General features: G+C 44.7%; 1 protein-coding gene across 1 annotated transcript in view; it reads right to left on the bottom strand.

Annotated features, from left to right (window-relative positions):
* The window catches only part of ABCG5 (ATP binding cassette subfamily G member 5), a 26,809-nt gene continuing 5,835 nt past the window's right edge, over positions 1–20,974 (bottom strand). The window contains exons 3-13 of the mRNA XM_090281226.1: positions 20,760–20,896; positions 20,589–20,687; positions 13,365–13,497; positions 11,849–11,988; positions 10,847–10,976; positions 10,161–10,374; positions 9,877–10,082; positions 8,937–9,075; positions 5,398–5,583; positions 1,705–1,817; positions 1–917 (exon numbers count right to left, since the gene is read on the bottom strand). Of these exons, the coding sequence (XP_090137352.1) occupies positions 724–917; positions 1,705–1,817; positions 5,398–5,583; positions 8,937–9,075; positions 9,877–10,082; positions 10,161–10,374; positions 10,847–10,976; positions 11,849–11,988; positions 13,365–13,497; positions 20,589–20,687; positions 20,760–20,896 (1,691 nt within the window). The 3' untranslated portion in view covers positions 1–723. The remainder of the gene's footprint in view (positions 918–1,704; positions 1,818–5,397; positions 5,584–8,936; positions 9,076–9,876; positions 10,083–10,160; positions 10,375–10,846; positions 10,977–11,848; positions 11,989–13,364; positions 13,498–20,588; positions 20,688–20,759; positions 20,897–20,974) is intronic.

Below are 20,974 nucleotides of genomic sequence, written 5' to 3' on the forward strand. Positions count from 1 at the left end.
TCATTTCTCAGTGCATTTACTTTTAATTTTATAAGTAAACTCAGTGTAAAGTAAAGAACAACCAACTAATCTTTAAAAACAACACCAGAGGTTCGTCAGGTGTGCTGTGTTCTCAGCTGAGCCCCTTCATGCAGCTTTTCGTTTTCACTCCATGCAATCATCAAGCGCTCTGCATCAGCAGACTCCGTCACCCAGCGTCTGTGCACCGTCTTCTCAAAGCAGTCAGGTAACTCAGAACCCTCAGGTGGGCATGTGCGCAGAATGAGGGGTTTTTAAATGATACTGAAAGCATTTTTTCCCAATTCTGCATGATGCTTTGCTTTAATCACACGCACAACTCCCTTTTCTGTTACTTACAGTCGTAACTATTCAAATGTTTTCTTTTTCCTGAATCCTTTATCAAACATAAGCATAACTGCGTAACCAGCCTATTTTTCTGTCCGAAGCAAAGAAAACAAATAGTAGAGTCTCCATAACTTTATGAATTATTATTATCTACGTTTTTGGAATGGCTTAGTCACAATTTCCAAATACCACATGTCCCTGCAAGCTGGGATAGCACTCAAGGCCTGCGTGGATCCAGGGGCACAAAAGGAGCCTTAATGGCTTGAAAGACTTCAAATGTACTATCAAAAAAGAAATGCTAGCATTCTTCTTTCAGACGTTCACCACAGTCCTGCACATCCAGGAGCTTAAGTGCTGTTTGCACAGCCGTGTGCTTTACTATCTGCTAATGAGATGATCCCTTACTTTGAAAACAACTGTTCCCAGGATGACCAGAGCTGGGATAAACGCATACAGAATCAGGAAGTCTGCTGTGAATCTGGACGTTGCACCCGGGCAGATTCTCTCAATGAACTGAGTTCCTTGATTGAAGGCACACATTGGATGAGTTGTCACAGAACCATTTGAACTGCCTGCCAGAGAAAAGATAGGGACTGTCAGATATGGGCATTTGGTAAATACTTGCTGATTGAGTATTTTCTCCATGAAAGATTCAGGATGTTTGAGGCAGCCCTGAAATCATTATTAGATGAAACAATGGCGAGCATTCTGGGCCTTGGCTCCGTTTGAAGGTGGAAATGGGTTTCCATTTGGGGTATATACTCATGTTCATTCCCATAGCACTGATAAAAATCAACATCACTTACGATCACTTAGCCCTGAATATCCTAAGATTACTGATGTTATTGCCTAAAGATATTTAAAACAGCTACTGGATTTCACTGTGTTCTTCACTTGTCCTCACAGAATGGCCTGGGATTTGCAATGGCCGGGAGGACCTCGTGATACTCCCACTGCCCTCTCGGGGGACTAGGAAACGACCTTCTGCCACAAATGGCTTCACGCGGCTCTATACTGTGCACATTTGGGGAACAAGAAGCCACTGCTCCCTGCTTCAACCTGCTTAACAGAAACTGGTTCCATCCAGACTATGCTAGTTTCCCTCAGCATGAGTCACATCTGTCATTTCCTAAAAACATCAGAGTGGCCTTAAGCTATTGACCTTGGACAGGTGACTAACTTGACCACTGCTTATTTCATTTTAAAAACCAGAGAAAATGTTAAGAGTCTTATTTCAAAACAAGGTTTTAAGTCTATTTATTATAAAATATAGCTTTTATTTAAAAATATATATTTCCCTCAGGAAATTGCTTCCTCAGAGGAATACATAAAAATGATATTCCAAAACAGAATACTTACCACAACTGAAATTCTGTCCATAGAACTCATTGACCACAAGAATTTCAGAGCAATATTTTTGGAATGTAAAGTAAGTGAAGATTTTAAAAGGAATGGGCATTTCTTCGATGTTTCTTAAGAAAAAGAAAGAGAGAGAGAGAGATGAGATTCAACAGGCTCTGGTAATAGTCCTACCTAATAAAAAGGAAAGCAACCCTTATTTTGTGTTTGCTCACACGAGTACAGGCTTTCACCTCACTATAAAACATTGTGCTTACTATAAAAAACCTCAAACAATGCTGAGAAGTATAGAGAAATACCACTGCTCAGAAATAACTGTTGCTAATATGTTGGTGATACAGGTGACATGTGTGGATGTGTGCATTTATAAGATTTTACATAAATGGGATTAAACTCTTCATGCTCTTTCCTAGGCTTGTTTTTCAACCAAATATACGTCTCAGACATCCTTCAAAGTCAGTAAGCATAACACTCTATCATTTTTTATCCTTACCTGAGGATATATTTTTTATTGATTTTAGAGAGGGAGGAAGAGACAGAGAGAGACAGAGAAAGAGAGAGAGAGAGAGAGAGAGAGAGAGAGAGAGAGAGAGAGAGAGAGAGAGAGAGAGAGAACCATTGATTGGCTGCCTCCTGTACACACCCCCACCGGGCCACTGGGAAGCTTGGTGGTTGATTATAGTAGAAACTTAATTTAACAATCAATCCCCTGATGATGGATTGGTGTTTAACTTTCTTGGTAATCACCAATGATATAAGAGAAAAAACAAAAACATACCTAATGCACATCATATTAGAGGAGGCTATTTGTGATTAAACATATTTGATGGTGTTCATGTGTGAAGTAAGAACTAAACTACCGTACAAGGAGAAGGGATGGAGGGAGCAAGCAGACATTCATTGTGAAAATGAACTATGTCTCCTCATCAGCCAATTTCAGGAGAAACCTCATGATGACCTTGTGGACTTCTTGGTCTACTACCTAGCTTCTATCAATCAACAAAGATATATTAAATTCTTTGTTTGTGAAGCACTAGTTCTAGGTGCTTGAGATATTCAAAGGAAGTATTCTACCCCTAAAGCGCCCACAATGCAGCTGGGGAAATAGACTTTATACCCTTTAAACTATAAAAGTACACAGCGGTGAACGGTTTGTGCCTAGAAAGTATAAAAAAAAACAGAACCGCATGTCAATGACATTCTTATATTTAGTATTTATGGTTTCAGCTATTCCCAATGGCACCCCAAACTCCATGACTTTCAGTTCTTGGCAGTTTTCTAACACACAAAACTGGATTAGCCATACTGAGAGGCTGCAAACTGGACAGGATGGGTTGGAATCTGGGGAGGACATTGGGAAGAGGAAGGACACCCTTGGAAGACAGAATGGTTAGGAGTGTAGGAATGGTAAGGGCCGCCTATGGGACTGAACAGACTAGAAAAGCTGGGCAGAGCCTGGGAGGGAGAGCAGAGGGAGGTGAGTTTGGAATGACGGCCAGGAACGAGCTGCTTCAGGGCCTTTTTGCGAGCGGATTGACATTGAAGGACCACGAGAAAGATCACGTTGAATTCAGTGTTTTCGGAAAATGTGGCATCAGGAAGTAGTGTAGACCAGAATCAGGGCAGATTAGTGACAGCAAAAAAGGGAGAAGTTCAGGTGTGAGATGATAAAAGGCCTGGAACAGGATGGTGGACAGTGAAAAACATAGGAAGAGAAGCTGGCTGTCAAAGAAGCCCTTGGAGTACTTTCAAGAGAGAGGGACCACAGGTCTGCGTTTACTGATATGGGGCTGTCCACATTGTATTGTTAAATTGGGTGGGGGCATGCATGCTTTACCCCTTCACAGTCATATGATCTCATTTTTATAAAAAATCATGTAAATGTCTAGCAAGATACACAATGAAATTTAACTCTGGGTTGTGATACTTCAGGTAACTTCTACTTTCTTCCTTATACATTCCTGAATGGTGTGCCCCCTCCCCGCCCCCAGCCCCCCAGAACTTGCATGACTTTGTAAGTAGAAAGAACAGTGAAGGTGTTTCAAATTGTGTTTAAAAGAAGAGGCAAACAAAGGCGCAGGTGCTGCAGGCAGTCAGCCAGGAAAGATGATGACTTGAGGGAAAAACATAAATTTAATGACTAAGAGGTTGATGTGGTTTTCAACAGCAGAGTTTCAAGGCAGGAATGGAACCCAGGTATAGCCTTGGGATGTTGAGATTTTGCAAAGAACCTAAAAGCATTTGTTAATGTTGGCCACTGCCTCTCTTCTAAGAACAATTAATCCCCTTTTCCTTCCAATGAAATATTGCCAGATTGTTTGGAACCCATAATGATTGAAATACAGGTGGGTCTCTACCCTGCTGGCTTGATGCCGTGCCCGTGGGGTGATTTGATTTGTGGATTTTTCATAGATACTAATGATCCACTTAGGCACCACAGACAAGTACAATGTAACAGTGTCATTATTTAAAAAATCATCCACGACTGATCAAACCCCAGCTCATTTCGCTGTATATAATATCTCGCCTTTATATAACACACTACAGCTTATGAAGTATTTTCACATTGATTATGTCATTTGCTTCTCACAATCCCTTGAGGCAGGTGGGGCCAAGATCATTATCTCCATTTTATAAATGAAGAAACTAATTTAGATAGAAAAGTGAGTTGCCCGAGGTCACTTGGCAGCTAAGTGCAGAGGAAGCCTGACTCCAAACTCAGCCCTCTCTCCAGGCAGCCACGGGGTGGGAGCTAAGTCTGAGGTTAGTTTTCTTCCTGAACATGGACTGCTCTGAGAGTGAAATAATTAAACAGATAAATAGTTAGATGCTCAATAACTTTTGTTTATTGCTTTTTAAGTCAAAAGAACAGCATCTTTTTCACATTTCCTGGGGGACCCATCGTTTACTTACTAGCTCCCACTCACATCACCTGCCTGGGATCACTGTCACCCTTTGAAACTTTTCCATCCTTCCCACTGCCACTTAAAATGTATTTACATAGCAATTTTATATGATTTTATTTATATCCTTTTTAATATAAAAATCTTTCCTTTATATTGCATATGCTATTTATTTATTTATATATCCTTAATTGGTTACAAAATGATATCCACCCATTACAGAAAATTCACAAAATGCAGGAAAATATGAAGGAATAAAAACATATCACCCAGAGCTAATTGCTGTAACTAACATTTGTTGTGGCTCTCCAGTTCTGATACCTTCTGGAGCAGCCTTTATCCTGCAGGCTCTTCTCTTGTCTGACTATTCTTATTTCCTGAACGTGAGTAAGGATGGAGAATCGTAGCAGAGACTCACCAGTGCCGGCGCAGAAATGAACTCAATGCATGTTATTTAGCTTGTAATACACACTGTGTTTTTTTTTTTCTGTGTTGGTTTCCCTCCTATGATTACACATAATGGCTTATTACCTGTGAATCATATCGATAACATGCCTAAATTGTCATTTCCCGATTCTCAATGTGAAGACAGCTTATTGAAGAAAGGGTGAAGAGTCTAAGGTCTACGCCGTAATGATTAGCAAGTACGTACTATAAATACCCCAGACTACAAGGTGATACTCTTAACAAGGATCACAAAGCTCTCCTCTGGAATTTCTTAATAACAATCATCATCAGGTGATCTTAATGAATCCTACCAATCTAAATCCTTGGACTCGGCGTCACCTACCTTACGAATCCAGATCCCACCAGCACCCCAGCAATGCAGAGCAGAGCCACTACACTGTTGACCACATTTGGATCTTGGACAATTCCAAGTAGCACAAGAGTGAGAAATTCGCCAATTAAGTGGGGGGCCAGAAGAGCAGCAGAGAAATATCCAAATCTGGCAACTTCGGGGTATAAGCCCAGAGTCCTAAAAACACATAAGGTCTTCAGTTTCTCTCCAAGGGTTATCATTTAAGAAAAATACCACACTTGCCTTCCAAGAATGAGTCCGTGGTGGTTAGCGGCGGGGAAGTTTGCAGGGCAAGTCAAACTCCCCTTGGAAAGGCCTTTTGGGCATAGCGCCAGCATTTGAGACCATTTATTACCACCAGTAGTTTCTGTTGGCTCCAACTCAGTGTGAGCCACCTTTTCCCTTTTACAGCTTCTTCAGCTCTCATAGGAAAATATTAATATTCAAACAACAGTACAACTAACTGCAGTGAATAGGGTTGTTGAATTCACCAGGCTTTTCCATAAATAACCACGTCCTGCCTAGCTAGCACGGCTCCTGCCGAAGGCTAAGGCAGCTCACCCAACCTGCCTCTCAGCCCGCCTCCCTGAACCTCATCCCTGTTTTGTGGGGTTATTGAGAGTGTGGAAACACTTTACTACTTCCATTTTCCCCCATCAGATTGGCCCTCCCAGGCCTGCTCCATTCCATTTTTGCCTTTCATCCTCCAACGCTTTCCATTAATTTGACCTTCATTTTCCTGTAAATGGACAACCCTATATCCATGCCCCTTAACTCTTATATTACTTTGCCAAATAGCATTTCCCCAGTGATAGCGCCCACCACAACCAGATACGACTGCTCTTTCTTCCATCTGTAGAGTTAGGAAAAGGAGTTGGCATGTCTTATATCCTCCCCACCCTGCCACTCCTCAAGACCATCTGCCTTTCCTCTTTCACAAATCATGATGTTTGCTTAGACTATTAATTCTCTTCTCCAATAGCATCCTCTGTCTTTTAAGACATTCTCTCACCTTTGATGATTTCATAGCATCTGGACCAGGGTCATTATTTCCACTCCTATCCACTATCATCATCCTCAACGTCTTTGACCTTCTTGATGAAACATCAACTTCAATGCTTCCTAATTAGGCAAGCTGATCGACTCCAGGGGCTCCATCCACCTAATCTTGGTCACTCACCATGTCTTGGACTTAAATGTTACTAAAAACAGTTCCACTTCCAGATTTCAGATTCTGGAAATGTCCCCTCTAATCATGGCCTCCCTCCTGTCTTCCATTTTTCCAAAGCCCTCGCTGCTTCAGATCCCTGTCCCCTTAAGCAATTCTTGGCCTCACCAATCTCCACACCTGGAGACCCTTGCTGTCTCACTTAAGCAACTGAAGGTGTGTTAAATAAGGCACAATACTATACTAATTGGATTCCCTCTGTCACTTTGTCACAGCTGACTCCGGGTAATGCCTAATTTTTTCTCTTGGCTTATTGGGCATGTCCCATTGTGGCTGGTATAAACTTTTACTTTAAATTACCCCCTCTCTCCAGTTTCAAACTCCCTCCCCAGTGCTCAGCAGATGGATTCACCTTCCATTTTATGGCTTTCTCGCCCCCTTTATCTTCCCTATTTTTCCCCCTCCCCGACCTCCACCATGTCTTTGTCAATCTTGATCCTATCTACTTTGATCCCAAGTTATCCTGATTCCCCGGTCCTTACCTCAGTCTACCCTGTAAACTTCAGTTGTAAATTATCCAATTTTTCTATACTTGTAATGTCTTCTAGTCTCCATCTTATGTTTTTATCCAGATGGTCTTATTTACCAGACCCTAAAGCAAGCATTCCCTGAGCCTCATCATTCAAACAACTGCCCCTCTTCATCCTACCCTATACCTCCAAGCTTCTCAAACAGCATCTGCTTCCTCCAGCTCACTCCTTATCCCCTTGCAAGCCTGACTCTACTGAAACTTCTTTTTTTTTTTTGCAAGCTCACCAACGGCCTCCTAAGCTGATGCCTCATCTCCTTGAACCTCTGCCACATTGAGTGGGTGTACTGTGCTTCCTCAGAACTCTCTCCTCCTGTGGTTTCTCTGATGCTGCTCAAACCTGCTTCTGCTTCTACCTATCTGACCACCCCTTTGCCTGGATCACTTTCCTCTTCCCACCCTCTGAATGTGTCTTTTGGGGAGCCACTCTCAGACGGCTTTGCTTCTTCCCTTTCCAACATCTATCCTATAGGCCCATTCCAGTCCTTTACTCTTACTCCTCTTTTTGTTTCCTCTAATATCACCCACACCTCAGACGGACATCTTCAGTTGGGGTCCTGTCACATCCCAGGTGCAATGTGTTCAGAACCAAATCCGTCCTCTTTCCTGGCAGACTTGATAAAGATGCTGCTCTTTTCCCGTTCCCTCAGGCTGAATATTCAGGCATCATCCATGATTTTCTTTACCCTCAACAAACATTCAATTTTACTTTCCCAGCTTCTCAAAGTGATCCTCCCTTTCTGTGGCCAGTGCTACTCTCTTCCTTAGGGCCCCTTCCTTTACCACAGACTGTGGCCAACTCTCTTCACTGGGCTGTGTAGCATCTCTGAACTTCAGTCTGCTTGCCTGCCTCACCTCCAGAGTCCCAAAGACGAGTCCAAAATCCACTCCAGCCCCTTAACCTGACCTTCAGCACCTCCCCGACTGGGCTCCAAGGCTGGCAGGCATGCTTTTCAGTACTCCCTCCAGCCCTTCCTTCCCCGCAGTGCAACTGAAACTGTTCTCTGAAAAGGTCTTCTGTGTATTTGCTCCTGTACCTATGCCCCGCTGCTCCTTCCCCCGCAATGCCCTCATTCCCTTTTCCACCCGTGGAAATGCTGCTGTCTCTCAAGTTCTCCATAAAGCCTCCAAAGTCCCTCTCCCCAGCCAAATAAATAGACTCTTTGTCTCACTTGTAATTAACTTGGGGTGATGGATGTGAGATGGGGAAGGCCACTTACTCCATCTGTGCCTCAGTTCTCTAGCCAAAAACAAGGAAATTATAGTATCACCTTAACAGAATGGTTATAAGGATTATATGAATTAATATATTTAAAGCTCTTAGTGCCTGACATAAAGCAAGTGCTCACCATGTGTTAGCTGCCATTATTATTATTATTATTATTATTATTTTTCCTTAGCAGAGTATTTGTGCTTCCTTACAATACTAATTTTAAACTTTCTTGAGTTAATGGCATTTGGAGATTTGTTTATGACCATAACCCATCATTTGAAACACTTTAGGGCGAGATGTGTTTTGGAATGTGGCAATTTACAGAGTCTGGAAAGGTTTTACACTGTATGGACCACACTTGCTACAGCGGGATCCAGGACTCCACCTGTGATCAAGAATGTTAATATTTACACTAAAGAGGAGTCCTGATGTGGGGAAAAGAAAAAGAGCCTCTTGGTTCCCTTCCCGGGAGCTCTCCCTCTGTGGGTCCCATGGGCTGGCTGTCTGGGACCGCACGGGAGGCCTGGCCCAGAGCACTGAACTCCCAGAACATCCCTTACCAGTAGCACACACTGCTGAAAATCACGGTGGCAAGGACGCTGAAGGGGAGGACGTGCAGCATGTAGGCCAGCAGCATCTGCCATTTCTGGTACAGGCCGGCCTGGCTCTCCTGGTCGCTGACAGCTCGCAGCACAGGAACTGGGCACGGAAGGCAGGTTGCAGAACAGTCAGTCACCACACAGCTGAGTGGGGGAGGGCTAGCCCAAGCTGAACTTGAGGTCTGTTACAGGAGCTGGAGGGTGAGGACCAGCTGGGGCTCTCAAATGATCAAAGGAGGACACCTGCCATCCGTAGAGTTATGATTACCACCCCGCCCCAGAAATCTACACTCTCTGAATTACAATATGGTTGCAAAAGTTGTCATAATTTTTTTCCTTCTCCCTAAAGTGGGGATAAGGGTGTCTCCAATTCAAGGATGCACGTACAAAAGGGGCACAAATGAGTTACGTGGGCCACTCTGTCCTCTTTTTGTACAGGGTCTTGGCACAGACCATCAGGCAACTGGGTATTGCTTATGGACTCCCACTGAGTTTGACAATTAGGTTCTGACTGTACTAAAATAGGCTCCAAAAAGAATGTAAGAGCGCAAAGTTGGCCAGGTATCTGCGCCCCTGGACTGTGCAGCTTAATGGCCATGCTAGGATACCAAGGATAATCTCCAAACCATGCCCATGAGCACCTCCTAACTTCATGTTTCCCTGAATCTTTAGAGACTCTCCAAGAGATCCACTTGGTGAGCTAATTCATGCTAGGGGTGAGTAGCTCAGGAGTTACCTTTCCCCAGAGAGAGAATCTGGAGAAGATTGGGTTGAGCTCAGAGAAATATTCTGATAATAGTGGAGTCTTGCAAGGTGATGGCTGGAGACAGGAGGTATTCAGGGAGAGAGGAGCCCCCACACCCCTGCCCTCTGGGGTACATGCCCTGGGCACGGCACTTACACAGGGTCACAGCGTTGAGCATGCCTGTGTAGGGCATGGCACCCACAAACTGGTACAGGAGCCCCACGCGGTCCTGGAAAGCACCCTTTAGCACATCGTTCTGGACCCGTAGAAGGAAGAAAATGACGAACAAACCCATGATCAGATTCTGAACCAGACGCATAATCACTGCCAGCTTATTTCTCATTAAGTTTCTCGTCACTTTCCTGAAAGACAACCCCGTTTTAATTCCTTTTCTTTTACTGGTGGATGTCTAAGCACCTAAAACAGGGTGAGACTCTCACCTCAAGAGAACACACAGCTTAGAAAGAGCTCCAGGGGAGTCCTTGGTTTTGAAAGGAACCATTGGTAATGTTTTCAGGTGTTTTGTTCTTTCAATATGCTCCAAGATCTTGTGATAAATTGCTGATTCTTTGTAGGCAGACTCAATCATCTGGACTCTCCTGTAGGTTTCCATTTCCCGTTCTTTGCTTTGGGTATCCACTGATGTCAGGTCCACTAAAATTTTTTTCCCAAAAGAAGTAACTCATGTGTTTTTAAAGGCACATAAATACACAATGGCTAATAATATATGTTTATGTTTCATCATTCATTTAGGAGTGCTAGCTGTAATACCTCATCCCACCAAAATAATACCTGTTCTTAATGTCCGCCTATAAAATCAGAATATTTTAAAGCTACCACCAGGGCCACGAGGATCCCACGGGGGCCGTATGAGAGAATTCAGAAGCTCAGCTAATCTTTCTCTCACAAATAGGCATGCTCCAATTTAAAGGGAGTTTAAAAGAGATCCCCCACCTCATCCTGATATGTCATGGCAAGTCAATTGACACAGCCGAATTAATTTCTTGAGGGTTAAAAACACCAAAACAAAAGCAAAAATAAAACCCTGGTGCCATCCAGGCAGAATCTGAGATAATAAAGTTCAAAAAAAATTCAAGATGATGGGAAATATGAATGAAAAACTTACTATAAAAATCAAAAGGGTTCGAATGTTCAGGACAAGGGTAGCCGCAGCCACTGAAGAACTCAAGCATTTCCACTGGTGTGCCGCAGAAAACCAGCTCTCCGAAGCTCAGAATGGCGATTTTATCAAAGAGCTGATTGGACAACAGACAGTGTTAGTGTGTAATCACGTCACCACATCCTAGGCCCTGGCGGGGTACTTCAGTTGGTGAGAGCATCATCCTGATATACCAAGGTTGCAGGTTCCATCTCTGGTCAGGACAAGCAATGAATGCATAAATAAGTGGAACTAATCAATATTTCTCTCCCTCTATCTCTTTCATAGCAGTAAAGAATTTTTTTAAAAAGTCACCACATTCTTATAGAAAACAGTTTCCAAGCAGTCAGTCCTTTGATTATATAGGTATTCTTACTGCATCCATTGGAGACACTCAAAACGTGCCCCTGTTCTTTTAAGCCTGGGCTGCCCCTGAGCATCCAGCCTGCACCCAGCTGAGCCTGATCAGTGGACCTGGGTATGAGTCCCGGCCATGCCACTGAGTAAGTCACCTTGGACAAAAAAAATGTTTTTTTTAATCTCAGATCCTTGTCTATAAAATGCAAATAATAGCTCCCTGAAAGGTTCCTGGGAGGATGAAGTGAGAACTTTGGAAGAAAACTATATGAGTTAGTGGGAAAAGTCTTTGAAACCAATTGGACTTCCAAGTCCAGCTTCTTTACTGTGTGATCGTGGCTCCATTTTGTATCATTTTTAAGTCTCACTCTTCTCTGTAAAGTGAAACTACTGATACACACCTCACAGGACTGTGTGGATTGAATGAGCTGGTGCACAGAAGGTACTTGGTAAATGGTAGGTACTGAAGGAAGTGAGCCTCCATCCTTTGCTCTTCCCTTACCAGGAGCGATTGGCGAGTACTAACTAATCTCTACTCCGTGATCCTCTGCTCAACATACACATGTACCACCCTTGACGAACTGCACAGGAACAAGGGACGCCCCGCCTCACCTGAAAGAGCTCGGAGCGCGGCTGGTGGATGGTGAGGATCACGATGCGGCCCCTGCGAGCCAGCGCTGCCAGGACGACGACGATCTGATTTGCAGTCATGCAGTCCAGGCCCGTCGTTGGCTCATCGAACAGCATGACCGCTGCCGGCAAAGAAGAGGCAGACATCAGAGTCTCTGCCGACCCGACTCTGAGCTCTAAACTCAGAATTTTGAGCAGTTCCTAATTTGAGTTGTTTTACCCCATCCAACCAGTGCACAGTGAGAAGTACCTGCTTGTAAACTGTCCTTCTGCCTGAGCCCAGGAGAAATAACCTGACCCAAGAGGACCCAACTCCCAGCTCTAGTGCACATTTCAGGCTCAATACTTGAGGGAACGGCAGCAGCCAGATCAGGCCTCCTACATGGTATTATGGACTCTTTGGGCTCTGTCCAGGGGACCCTGAGAAAAGAGGGCTGGCACCATGTTGTTCTTAAATGGCCAAGAGGTGCCCCGACTGGTGTGGCTCAGTGGGTTGGGCACCTTCCCATACGGCAAGGGGTCGCTGGTCCAATTCCCGGTCAGGGCACATGCCTGGGCTGTGGTTCAGACCAGGTCGGGGCGCATGCGAGAGGCAATCGATCGATGATTCTCTCTCAAATCAATATTGTTCTTCCTCGCTTTCTCCCTCCCTTACCCTCTCTCTAAAAATAAGTAAATAAAATATTTAAAAGGCTGAGAGGAGGCCAGTTAAAAAGACATGACCACACTTTATGGCTAGCACTTTCAAACACTAACTAATAAGGTCTTTGGCACTGCAAAGGAACTACAACCCATGAAATCAGGTTTTGTAGAGGATTTAACTGTAGTTTCTTTCTACCCCAAAAGTGGCAAGAGCTCTTAAAAGTGTTTCTCATATTTCCATTCTAGTGACCAAACACCATCTGGAGAGTGGGTGGTTCTCCCCACCCCCACCCCCCGGGCCACCCCCATGTGAAAAAGTATCCAGAGGCAGTATGTCCTCTTCCAGGTGCATATAGTGGCACCTTTTCCGGAGTTGTGGGAAGAATGACCAAAGCAGGAAGGGGAGCCAGGTGAAAAGCTGCCCATCTTGACAGCCCCTCCCCTCAACCTGATCACTTTTCAGCAGGGTTTTTCAAAGTCGTACTTGAGTTCCTGCCATTTCATAAATACCTCTAGTCATACCAAAGCTCCTGGCTCCCCGCAGCAGACACAGTGGTACTGCTCCTATAAGAAGTGAGGATGCACAGGGCAGGACCCCATATTCATGGAAGACCCTAATTGAACACTGAAACACAAATGAGTATGTACTTCTGCCTCCAAGAGCCCTTTGGGACTTGGGTGATGAAAGAGTCTTCAGGAACTACATAGTACTTTCAAGAAAGTTGGGTCTTCGGTTTGAAAAACCTCAGTGAAACTCCCTTTCCCAATGGAGACTGCGAAGAAAGGGTCTATTGTATCTGCAGACATGTGGAAGACGCCCCGGCAGCAGCTAGTGGCCGTTCTGAATCCAACTTACTGGGATCCTGGAGGAGCTGGGCTGCGATGGAGACGCGGCGCCGCTCGCCGCTGGAAATTCCCCCAAAGTTGTAGTTGCCGATCAGTCGGTCTGCCACGTGGCTCAGACTCAGCTCCGCCATGACTGCCTCCACCTGTAGGAGGCACAAAGCCCAGGAAGGCTGGTCACTGGGGGGCGCTGTCCCAACGCACAGCCTGAGGACCGCACAGGAGACGCAGCACAGGTCCTGGGAGCATGCGGGCCCCTTTCAGACTCACCACACCGCAGGCCTATTGCAATAAAATCTAATTTGATTCTAATCACAACATAATACATGCAGCTAACTAAAATAGGTAATATGAATTGTTTTTAAAAGTCCTTAGAGCAACAAAAACTGCTTACATTTGCTTCCAGGAAATTCTCCAGGAAAACAGCGGAGACTTCACTGGACTCCTATTTTTCAATCCAACCCATACAGAAAAATCCCCCCAAAGGCACAGTTACAATATAGCTTGTTATTTTTTAATGTTTGGTTTTTGAAACTTTATCAGAATAAATGTTTCATATGTTTTAAAAAATCCAATTTGGTTTAAAATAAACCTGGTTTCCCTTATGTAACCCAAATAAGTCCGGGAGTTCTGTGTGGTCCAATTTCAGTGTGGTTTTGCATCAAAGAAATATAATCTAGCTGTCAAAAGTCATAAAAGTAAGCCAATCTTTCCTTGAATCTCTTAAAGGACTTCAAAGGGGACCCAGTTTATAATCTGCAGACATACTTCTGAACATTTCTCCTCCTCCACTTCTCTTCACTCTACTTTTTCTATCCTGTGGCTCCCTTAAACCTCTCCTTACCCCTCATTCTCAACTCCCACAACAGTAACCAGAACAACTCCTTACTGACTCTCTAATGAAGAAGTTTGCTTTTTTTCCTTCCTTCTCTTTCTTTTCTTCCTCAGCATATCCCCTCCCCAGAGACCCTTCAAAGATCCCCTTACCAATTACCCTTACCTGCAGAAGGCTCAGGGCAAATCAGAGAGAGACCAAGAACAGTCGTGAGTTTTGTTCCCATACACCTCTAATAAGACTGTGTTACTTTCATAATGAAAAAAAAATCACTACTTAAAAGAATAACAAAACAAACTAGATGGGAGTAAAAAGGGATGATTTATGGAGCAATGTTGCAGAGGACACGGGGCGGGATCAAAAGCACAGATAGAGCTTTGACAAAAAGGAGAGACATATCTAATAGGATGCAAAGCAATAATAGCAAGGAGGTTAAGCATGCATAAATAAACCAGTACGAGTTATTGTAGGGGGAAAAGGTCTCCTCCTGTCATCAGAGTAGAAGGATCCTGGAACTGAGCTCTCATGCACTGGCCAGGTGTATGCACTTACCAGCCAGGGCAGATTCCCGAGCATCCCTTTCACCTGCTCTACAACAGCAAGAAAGGAGTCAGGCTTGCCCCTCCTGGCTCTGAAGGAATGGATGGACAGAGGAGATGTTTACTTCATCTGTTTCAGATGTCTCCCGACCTGGCAGGAAGCGTGTCCCATGTTTTACAAACATTGCTTGGAGTGGAATTCAGAGTGTTAGAAGGGACCGTTGAGACAATGGGGATCCACTAGGGTCATCAACCTTCTCTATGCTATGTGTCCTCAGAAACCGATTTAATTCTGACACATCCAGGAGATGCATTACTATTCTATGCATTATAGAGGAGAAAACAGATCCTCAAATAGTTCATAATTTGCCCAAGGTCATGCCATTTGTAAATGGCGGAGCTGGGATTGAGGTCAGGATTGTCTGCCATTCTCTCAAGTGGTCCATGAAGCACAAGGGTTAGCCAAGAGCCCAGAAGACACAGCCTGCCCATGTCAACCATCACTCATGTTTAGGTTCCTCAGGGGACTGAAGCAGGTCTGCTGTGCTCTGTCCTCAATTATCATCAGCACTTCCTTCTCACTAAATTACATTGCATCATTTCACACTCTGTGGACTGGATTTGCTCAGAAAGTACACTCAAGCAAGGAGAACCTTTGCAGAACATTTAGGATCTGCCAGGGAGTGGGACCATTCACCAGGAGGCAAATTTGCAATGAATTGATTTTATGGTGTCCATAAATTTTCTGTTTATACAAACGTGCATTTTATGGGGAAAGAGTTCAGCAACTTTCTCAGGTTCTCTCGATGGGGTAAGTGATATAAATGATCAATAATTCAGAAGAATCCATTTATGACTCCATTTTGCCCATCCAAACAGCAATAGAGTCTTCTCCTAAACATTTTAGAGAGAGAATACTAAAGCAAGCAGAGAGAAAGCCTACAGAGGGACTCCCCTGTCATTCACTATCAGGGCAACTAAACCATGTATGTAGCATGTATGTGAGCATGCCTGTGCCACTGTGGGCTGAGGACTCTGTCTTCTAAGATCACAGTGGGGCTCAGGAGACCCCAGGGGCTCAGGGCAACATGATAGAGCTACAGGGCCTGGAGTCAAGTCCCAGCTCTGCTGGTCCCAGTTGCCTGATCCGAATCTCCTTGGGAGTCAGGAGATAAAATCTCCCTCACAGGGTGGGTGCCAGAAAGAAATGAGATACTGTGCATGAATAAGGCTGATTGACACCAGCCAGTTATGAGAGCCCAGAATTTAACCTCGTAGAATAGCAAGAACCCTGCATTGCCTGGTGAGCACTCTCTGGTAAGCTTCAGGTGAGAAGCGGGCTTAGGTTTTGCTCTGAGAGGATAATGGTCCTTGTTGAGGGCTAGGGCCCTCACTAACATGCCTCTGGAGTGAAAGCTATACTGCAGAACTGCCTAGGACTCTCAGACAGACTAGTTCCACCCTCTGAGCCCTGCCTGAGAGTCCAGCACAGGGGTAAGATACGCAAGTCCCTAGTGACAGGCTCGGCAATGCCTGATAAAAATGAGGTAACTTGCCCTGGCTGGGTGGCTCAGTTGGTTGGAGCATCATCCTGTTTACCAAAAGGTTGCAGGTTCGATCCCTGGTCAGAATACAAATGTGGGCTGCGGGTTCAGTCCGGGTTGGGATGTATACAGGAGGCAATTGATCAATATTTCTCTCTCTGCCTCTCTCTCTCTCTCCCTCTCTCTCTCAAATCAATAAACATAACCTCAGGTGAGGATTAAAAAATAAATAAATGTAATTTGCTACAGCCTCAGCTGAGATGGAGGATTCCCTTGGAGCCTCAGTGGCATTAAAGAAAGGCCAGCCTTGCAGCCTGAGCTGCAGATGTAACTTGGGTGCCCAGCAGGAACCCGGCTGAAGCCTCTGGGTGGTGAAGCCTCTAGGGCAGATATCACTGGCCACTCCTGGCAGCTCTGAGGGCCGATTTCCCAGGGAGCTGTGCCTGCTTTGCATGGCACATCTATTTGTCCTCCGTCCCCTGCACACTCCTGTCCAGGCCTTCAGAAAGGAGGCAACATTCCCAGGTAAGGTTCCTGCGGCTATTTCCAAACCGACTGCATTTAAGGAAACAGATAAAAATATGGATGACTTCTGGCCAAGGTGGAGGCCTAGATAAACACACTGTATCTCCCTCCACAACTAAGAAGGAATACAACTACCTCAAAACTAGAGACAACCAGAAGTTCTAGAAAATTGAGCTGCATGGAAGTCCAACAAACAAAAAAATAAAGAAGAAATACTCATCCAGACAGGTAGGAGGGGCAGAGCCGGGGTGGAGAGGACACGTGTGGTGGTGGCTGCAGCAGGCCAGTGGAAAGCACAGTCACACATTTTAAAAACTAGAGAGGCAGGGAAGGAATGAAGGCTAGCCCTGCTGAAATGAATGAAAACACATATGAAAGTAGTGGTGAGGAAAAGAAAACCAGGGATCAAATCAACAAATCGGAACATAGGGAAGGAACAAACAGTCAACCAGTACAGAAAAAGGAAATGAAAAGTGAGGAAAACAAGGAGAGGCTCAGAAACCTATGAGACAGCTATAAGCCAGCCAATATCTGAATCATAGGGTTGCCAGAAGGTGAGGAAGAAAAACTAGAAATTGAAAAATTATGTGAAAAAATAATGAAGCAGAACTTCCCGAACTTGGGGAAGGAAATAGACTTACAGGTCCAGGAAGCACAGAGAGTTCCAAAAAAACTGGACCCATTGAGAAACACACCAAGACACATTATAATCAAAATGTCAAAAATTAAGGATAAAGAGAGAATCTTAAAAGCAGCAAGAGAGAAGAAGAGAGCTGCATACAAAGGGGTCCCAATAAGACTATCAGCTGATTTCTCAAAAGAAACTCTGCAGGCAAGAAGGGACTGGCAAGAAATATTCAAAGTAATGAAAAGCAAAAACCTACAACAATGATTACTCTATCCAGCGAAGCTGTCATTCAGAATAGAAGGGCAGAGAAAGTGCTTCCAGGACAAAGTAAAACTGAAGCAGTTCATCAGATCCAAACCCCTGTTATATGAAATGTTAAAGGAACTTGTTTAGGAGAAAGAGGATCAAAACTATGAACATTAAAATGAAAACCGTATCACAACAACCAACAATAGAAGCCAGGGAATCAAAACAAAGGCAAACTAAGTAGGCAACAAGAGTGGGAAAAGAGTTATAGGTATGGGGAACATTTTGAAGGGAGGTCAGTCAGGAGGGGGAAGAGGGGAAAGGGAGGGAAATGGTACAGGAATTAAGAAGCATAGTAGGAGGGAGTGGAATAGATAGGAAGATGTTGAGAAGAACTATATGCACAACCAATGGGCATTGACTAAGGGGGGGGGACAACTAGAGGAAAGGGATCACTGGGTGGAGGGGAACAAAGGGAAAATAAATTGGGACAACTGTAACAGCATAATTAATAAAGCATATTAGAAAACAAAAACAAACAAACAAACAAAAACTAGGGAGGGACACCTGGGGAGCGCTCCCAGCACCAGACCAGATGGCACAGCTCATGGTCCCAGCGCCAGAGAAAATAAAGTCACGTTGCTTCTGACTGAGCAAACCAGTGGGGGTTGGAGCAGAGGAAGAAACTGCCAATCTCTCAGTAGAGAGATTGTTTAAATGACCCTCACAGTCCTAGAACATCCGCAGACCCACCCACTCTGGGAACAATGGCCAGGGCAATAGCTAGAGAGGCGCCAGTCCCATGCAAAAGTGGGAGAAGTGCCTGGAAAAGTGGCGAGTGCTGAGCAAGTGGCATTGTTCCCTCTCAGACCCCTCCCCCAGAGACAGTGCCACAACGTGGTGAAATGGGTCACCCTGTACTGACAAATACCTAAGGCTCCACCCCTTACAACATAACAGGTACAACAGCTCTACCTAAGACATAGAGGCAAACAAACACAGGAGCCTGCCAAGATGAGAAGACAGAGAAGTATGGCCCAAAAGAGAGAATGGATCAAGGTTCCAGTGGGAGAACTATGCGACGAGGAGATAGCCAACCTAACAGAGGTTGAGTTCAAAACACTGGTGATAAAGATGCTCACAGGCTTGACAGATATGCTTAAGTATGGCAAACACATAAGGGAAGAAGTGAAAGCTATGCTAAATGAAATGAAGGAAAATCCACACAAAACCAATAGTGAAGGGAAGGAAACTGGGGTACAAACCAATGATTTGGAACATAAGGAAGAAAAAAAACAGTCAAACAGTACAGAATGAGGAAACAAGAATTGAAAAAAATGAGGAGAGGCATAGGAACCTCTGGGAAAACTTTAAACATGCCAACATCCAAATCATAGGGGTGCCAGAAGGAGAAGAGGAAGAGCAAGAAATTGAAAGCTTTTGTGAAAAAATAATGAAGGAAAACTTCCCTAATTTGGAAAAGGAAGTAGATATGCAAGTCCAGGAAGCATAGAGAGTCCTAAACAAGCTAGACCCAAGGAGGACCACACCAAAAAACATCATAATTAAAATGCCAAAGGTTCAAGATAAAGAGAGAATCTTAAAAGCAGCAAGAGAAAAGCAAGAGTTACCTACAAAGGGGTGTCTCAAAGACTATCAGCTGATTTCTCAAAAGAAGCTTTGCAGTCAAGAAGGGACTGGCAAGAAGTATTCAAGGTGATGAAAAGCAAGGACTTACAACCAAGACTACTCTATCCAACAAAGCTATCATTTAGAATGGAAGGGGAAATGAACTGCTTCCAAGACAAGGTAAAGCTGAAGGAGTTCATCATCACCAAGCCCTTATTATATGAAATGTCAAAGGGACTTACTTAAGAAAAAGAAGATCAAAACTATGAACATTAAAATGACAACAAACTCACAACTATCAACAACTGAATCTAAAAAATAAAAACAAAATCCAACTAAGCAAACAACCAGAATAGGAACAGAATCATAGGTATGGGGATCATTTGGAGGGTTATCAGCTGTGAGGGGGAAGGGTGAGAAATGGGGAAATGGTGCAGAACTAAGAAGCATAATTGGTTGGTACAAAATAGGGGAAAGTTAAGAATAATATAGGAAAGGGTGAAGCCAAAGAATTATATGCACAACCCATGGACATGAACTAAGGGGGGTGGGATTACTGAAAGGAAGGGGGGTTCTTGGTGGAGGGGAGCATAGGGAAAAAGACTGGGACTATTTAACAACATAATCAATAAAATACACTTTAAAAAATGTGGAAAGAAGTGACAATTCAATAGTTTCTTCCTTCATTACCTTAATCCTGCCGGGAGGAGGCACATTCAAGATGCCTCAAAGAAAGTTGAGAAGAATCTCAATAGGGTGGCAAGGCGAAGCACAGCGGGGAATGTAACCGTATCTGTTCAAATACAGAGCGCCCGGGACAGCACTATCCGCTAGATATACAATGGAAGCCACATGCAGGATTTCAATATCTTAACAAGTCACATGTTAGAAAGTAAAAAGAAGCAGGTGAAATTAATTTTAATAATGTATTTTAACCCAGTACAGCCAAAAAATTCTTCTGAACTATAATCAATATTTTTTAATTATTGAGATATTTCACATTCTGTGTGTTCAGGCTGTTTTCAAAATCCTGTGTGTATTGTACACTCACAGCACAGCTCAATTAGGACTAGCCACATTTCAAGTGTTCAACGCCACTCGTGTCTAGTGGCTGTCACACTGGACAGTGCAGGTCTAGGCTCTAAAGGGTGAAGAGTGAAGGGGAGAAATGGGCAAGTGGAGGGAAGAGTGGGTGCGAGGCCACTGAGGTTGCTCCCTTGGGTGTCCGTGCTCGGACGCCCGGAAGTCCTGGCCCCAAGCCCAGGCCGCTGTGAGGACAGGCAGCACGCACCTTCTTCCGGATGAAGCCCTGGGAGCCACCGCGGATGGCCAGCCGCGCCGTGTAGCCCAGCGTCTCGCGCACCGTGAGGCTGCTCAGCAGAGTGTCGCTCTGTGGGAGAGGGAGCCGTCAGCGACGCCCCGGACCCCGGCGGCAGCTGGCTGGGGCCGAGGACGCGCCCACCTGCAGGACGTAGGAGAAGCAGTCCTGGAACTGGTCCCTGCGCAGCGCCTGGCCGTTCACGCACACCTCGCCGAGCAAGGTCCCCTTGCGCCGCAGCCTCCCGGACATGGCGTCCAGCAGCGTGGTTTTCCCAGAGCCTGGTGGGCAAGGAGAGAAGGCCCTGGAGCCCCTCCATGAGGCTTCGCAGGAACTTCCCAAGACCCTCGGTGGCCCGG

The sequence above is a fragment of the Furipterus horrens genome, unplaced genomic scaffold (assembly GCF_987537825.1).
Source record: "Furipterus horrens unplaced genomic scaffold, mFurHor1.1.pri manual_scaffold_6, whole genome shotgun sequence".
NCBI classification, from domain to species: Eukaryota; Metazoa; Chordata; class Mammalia; order Chiroptera; family Furipteridae; genus Furipterus; species Furipterus horrens.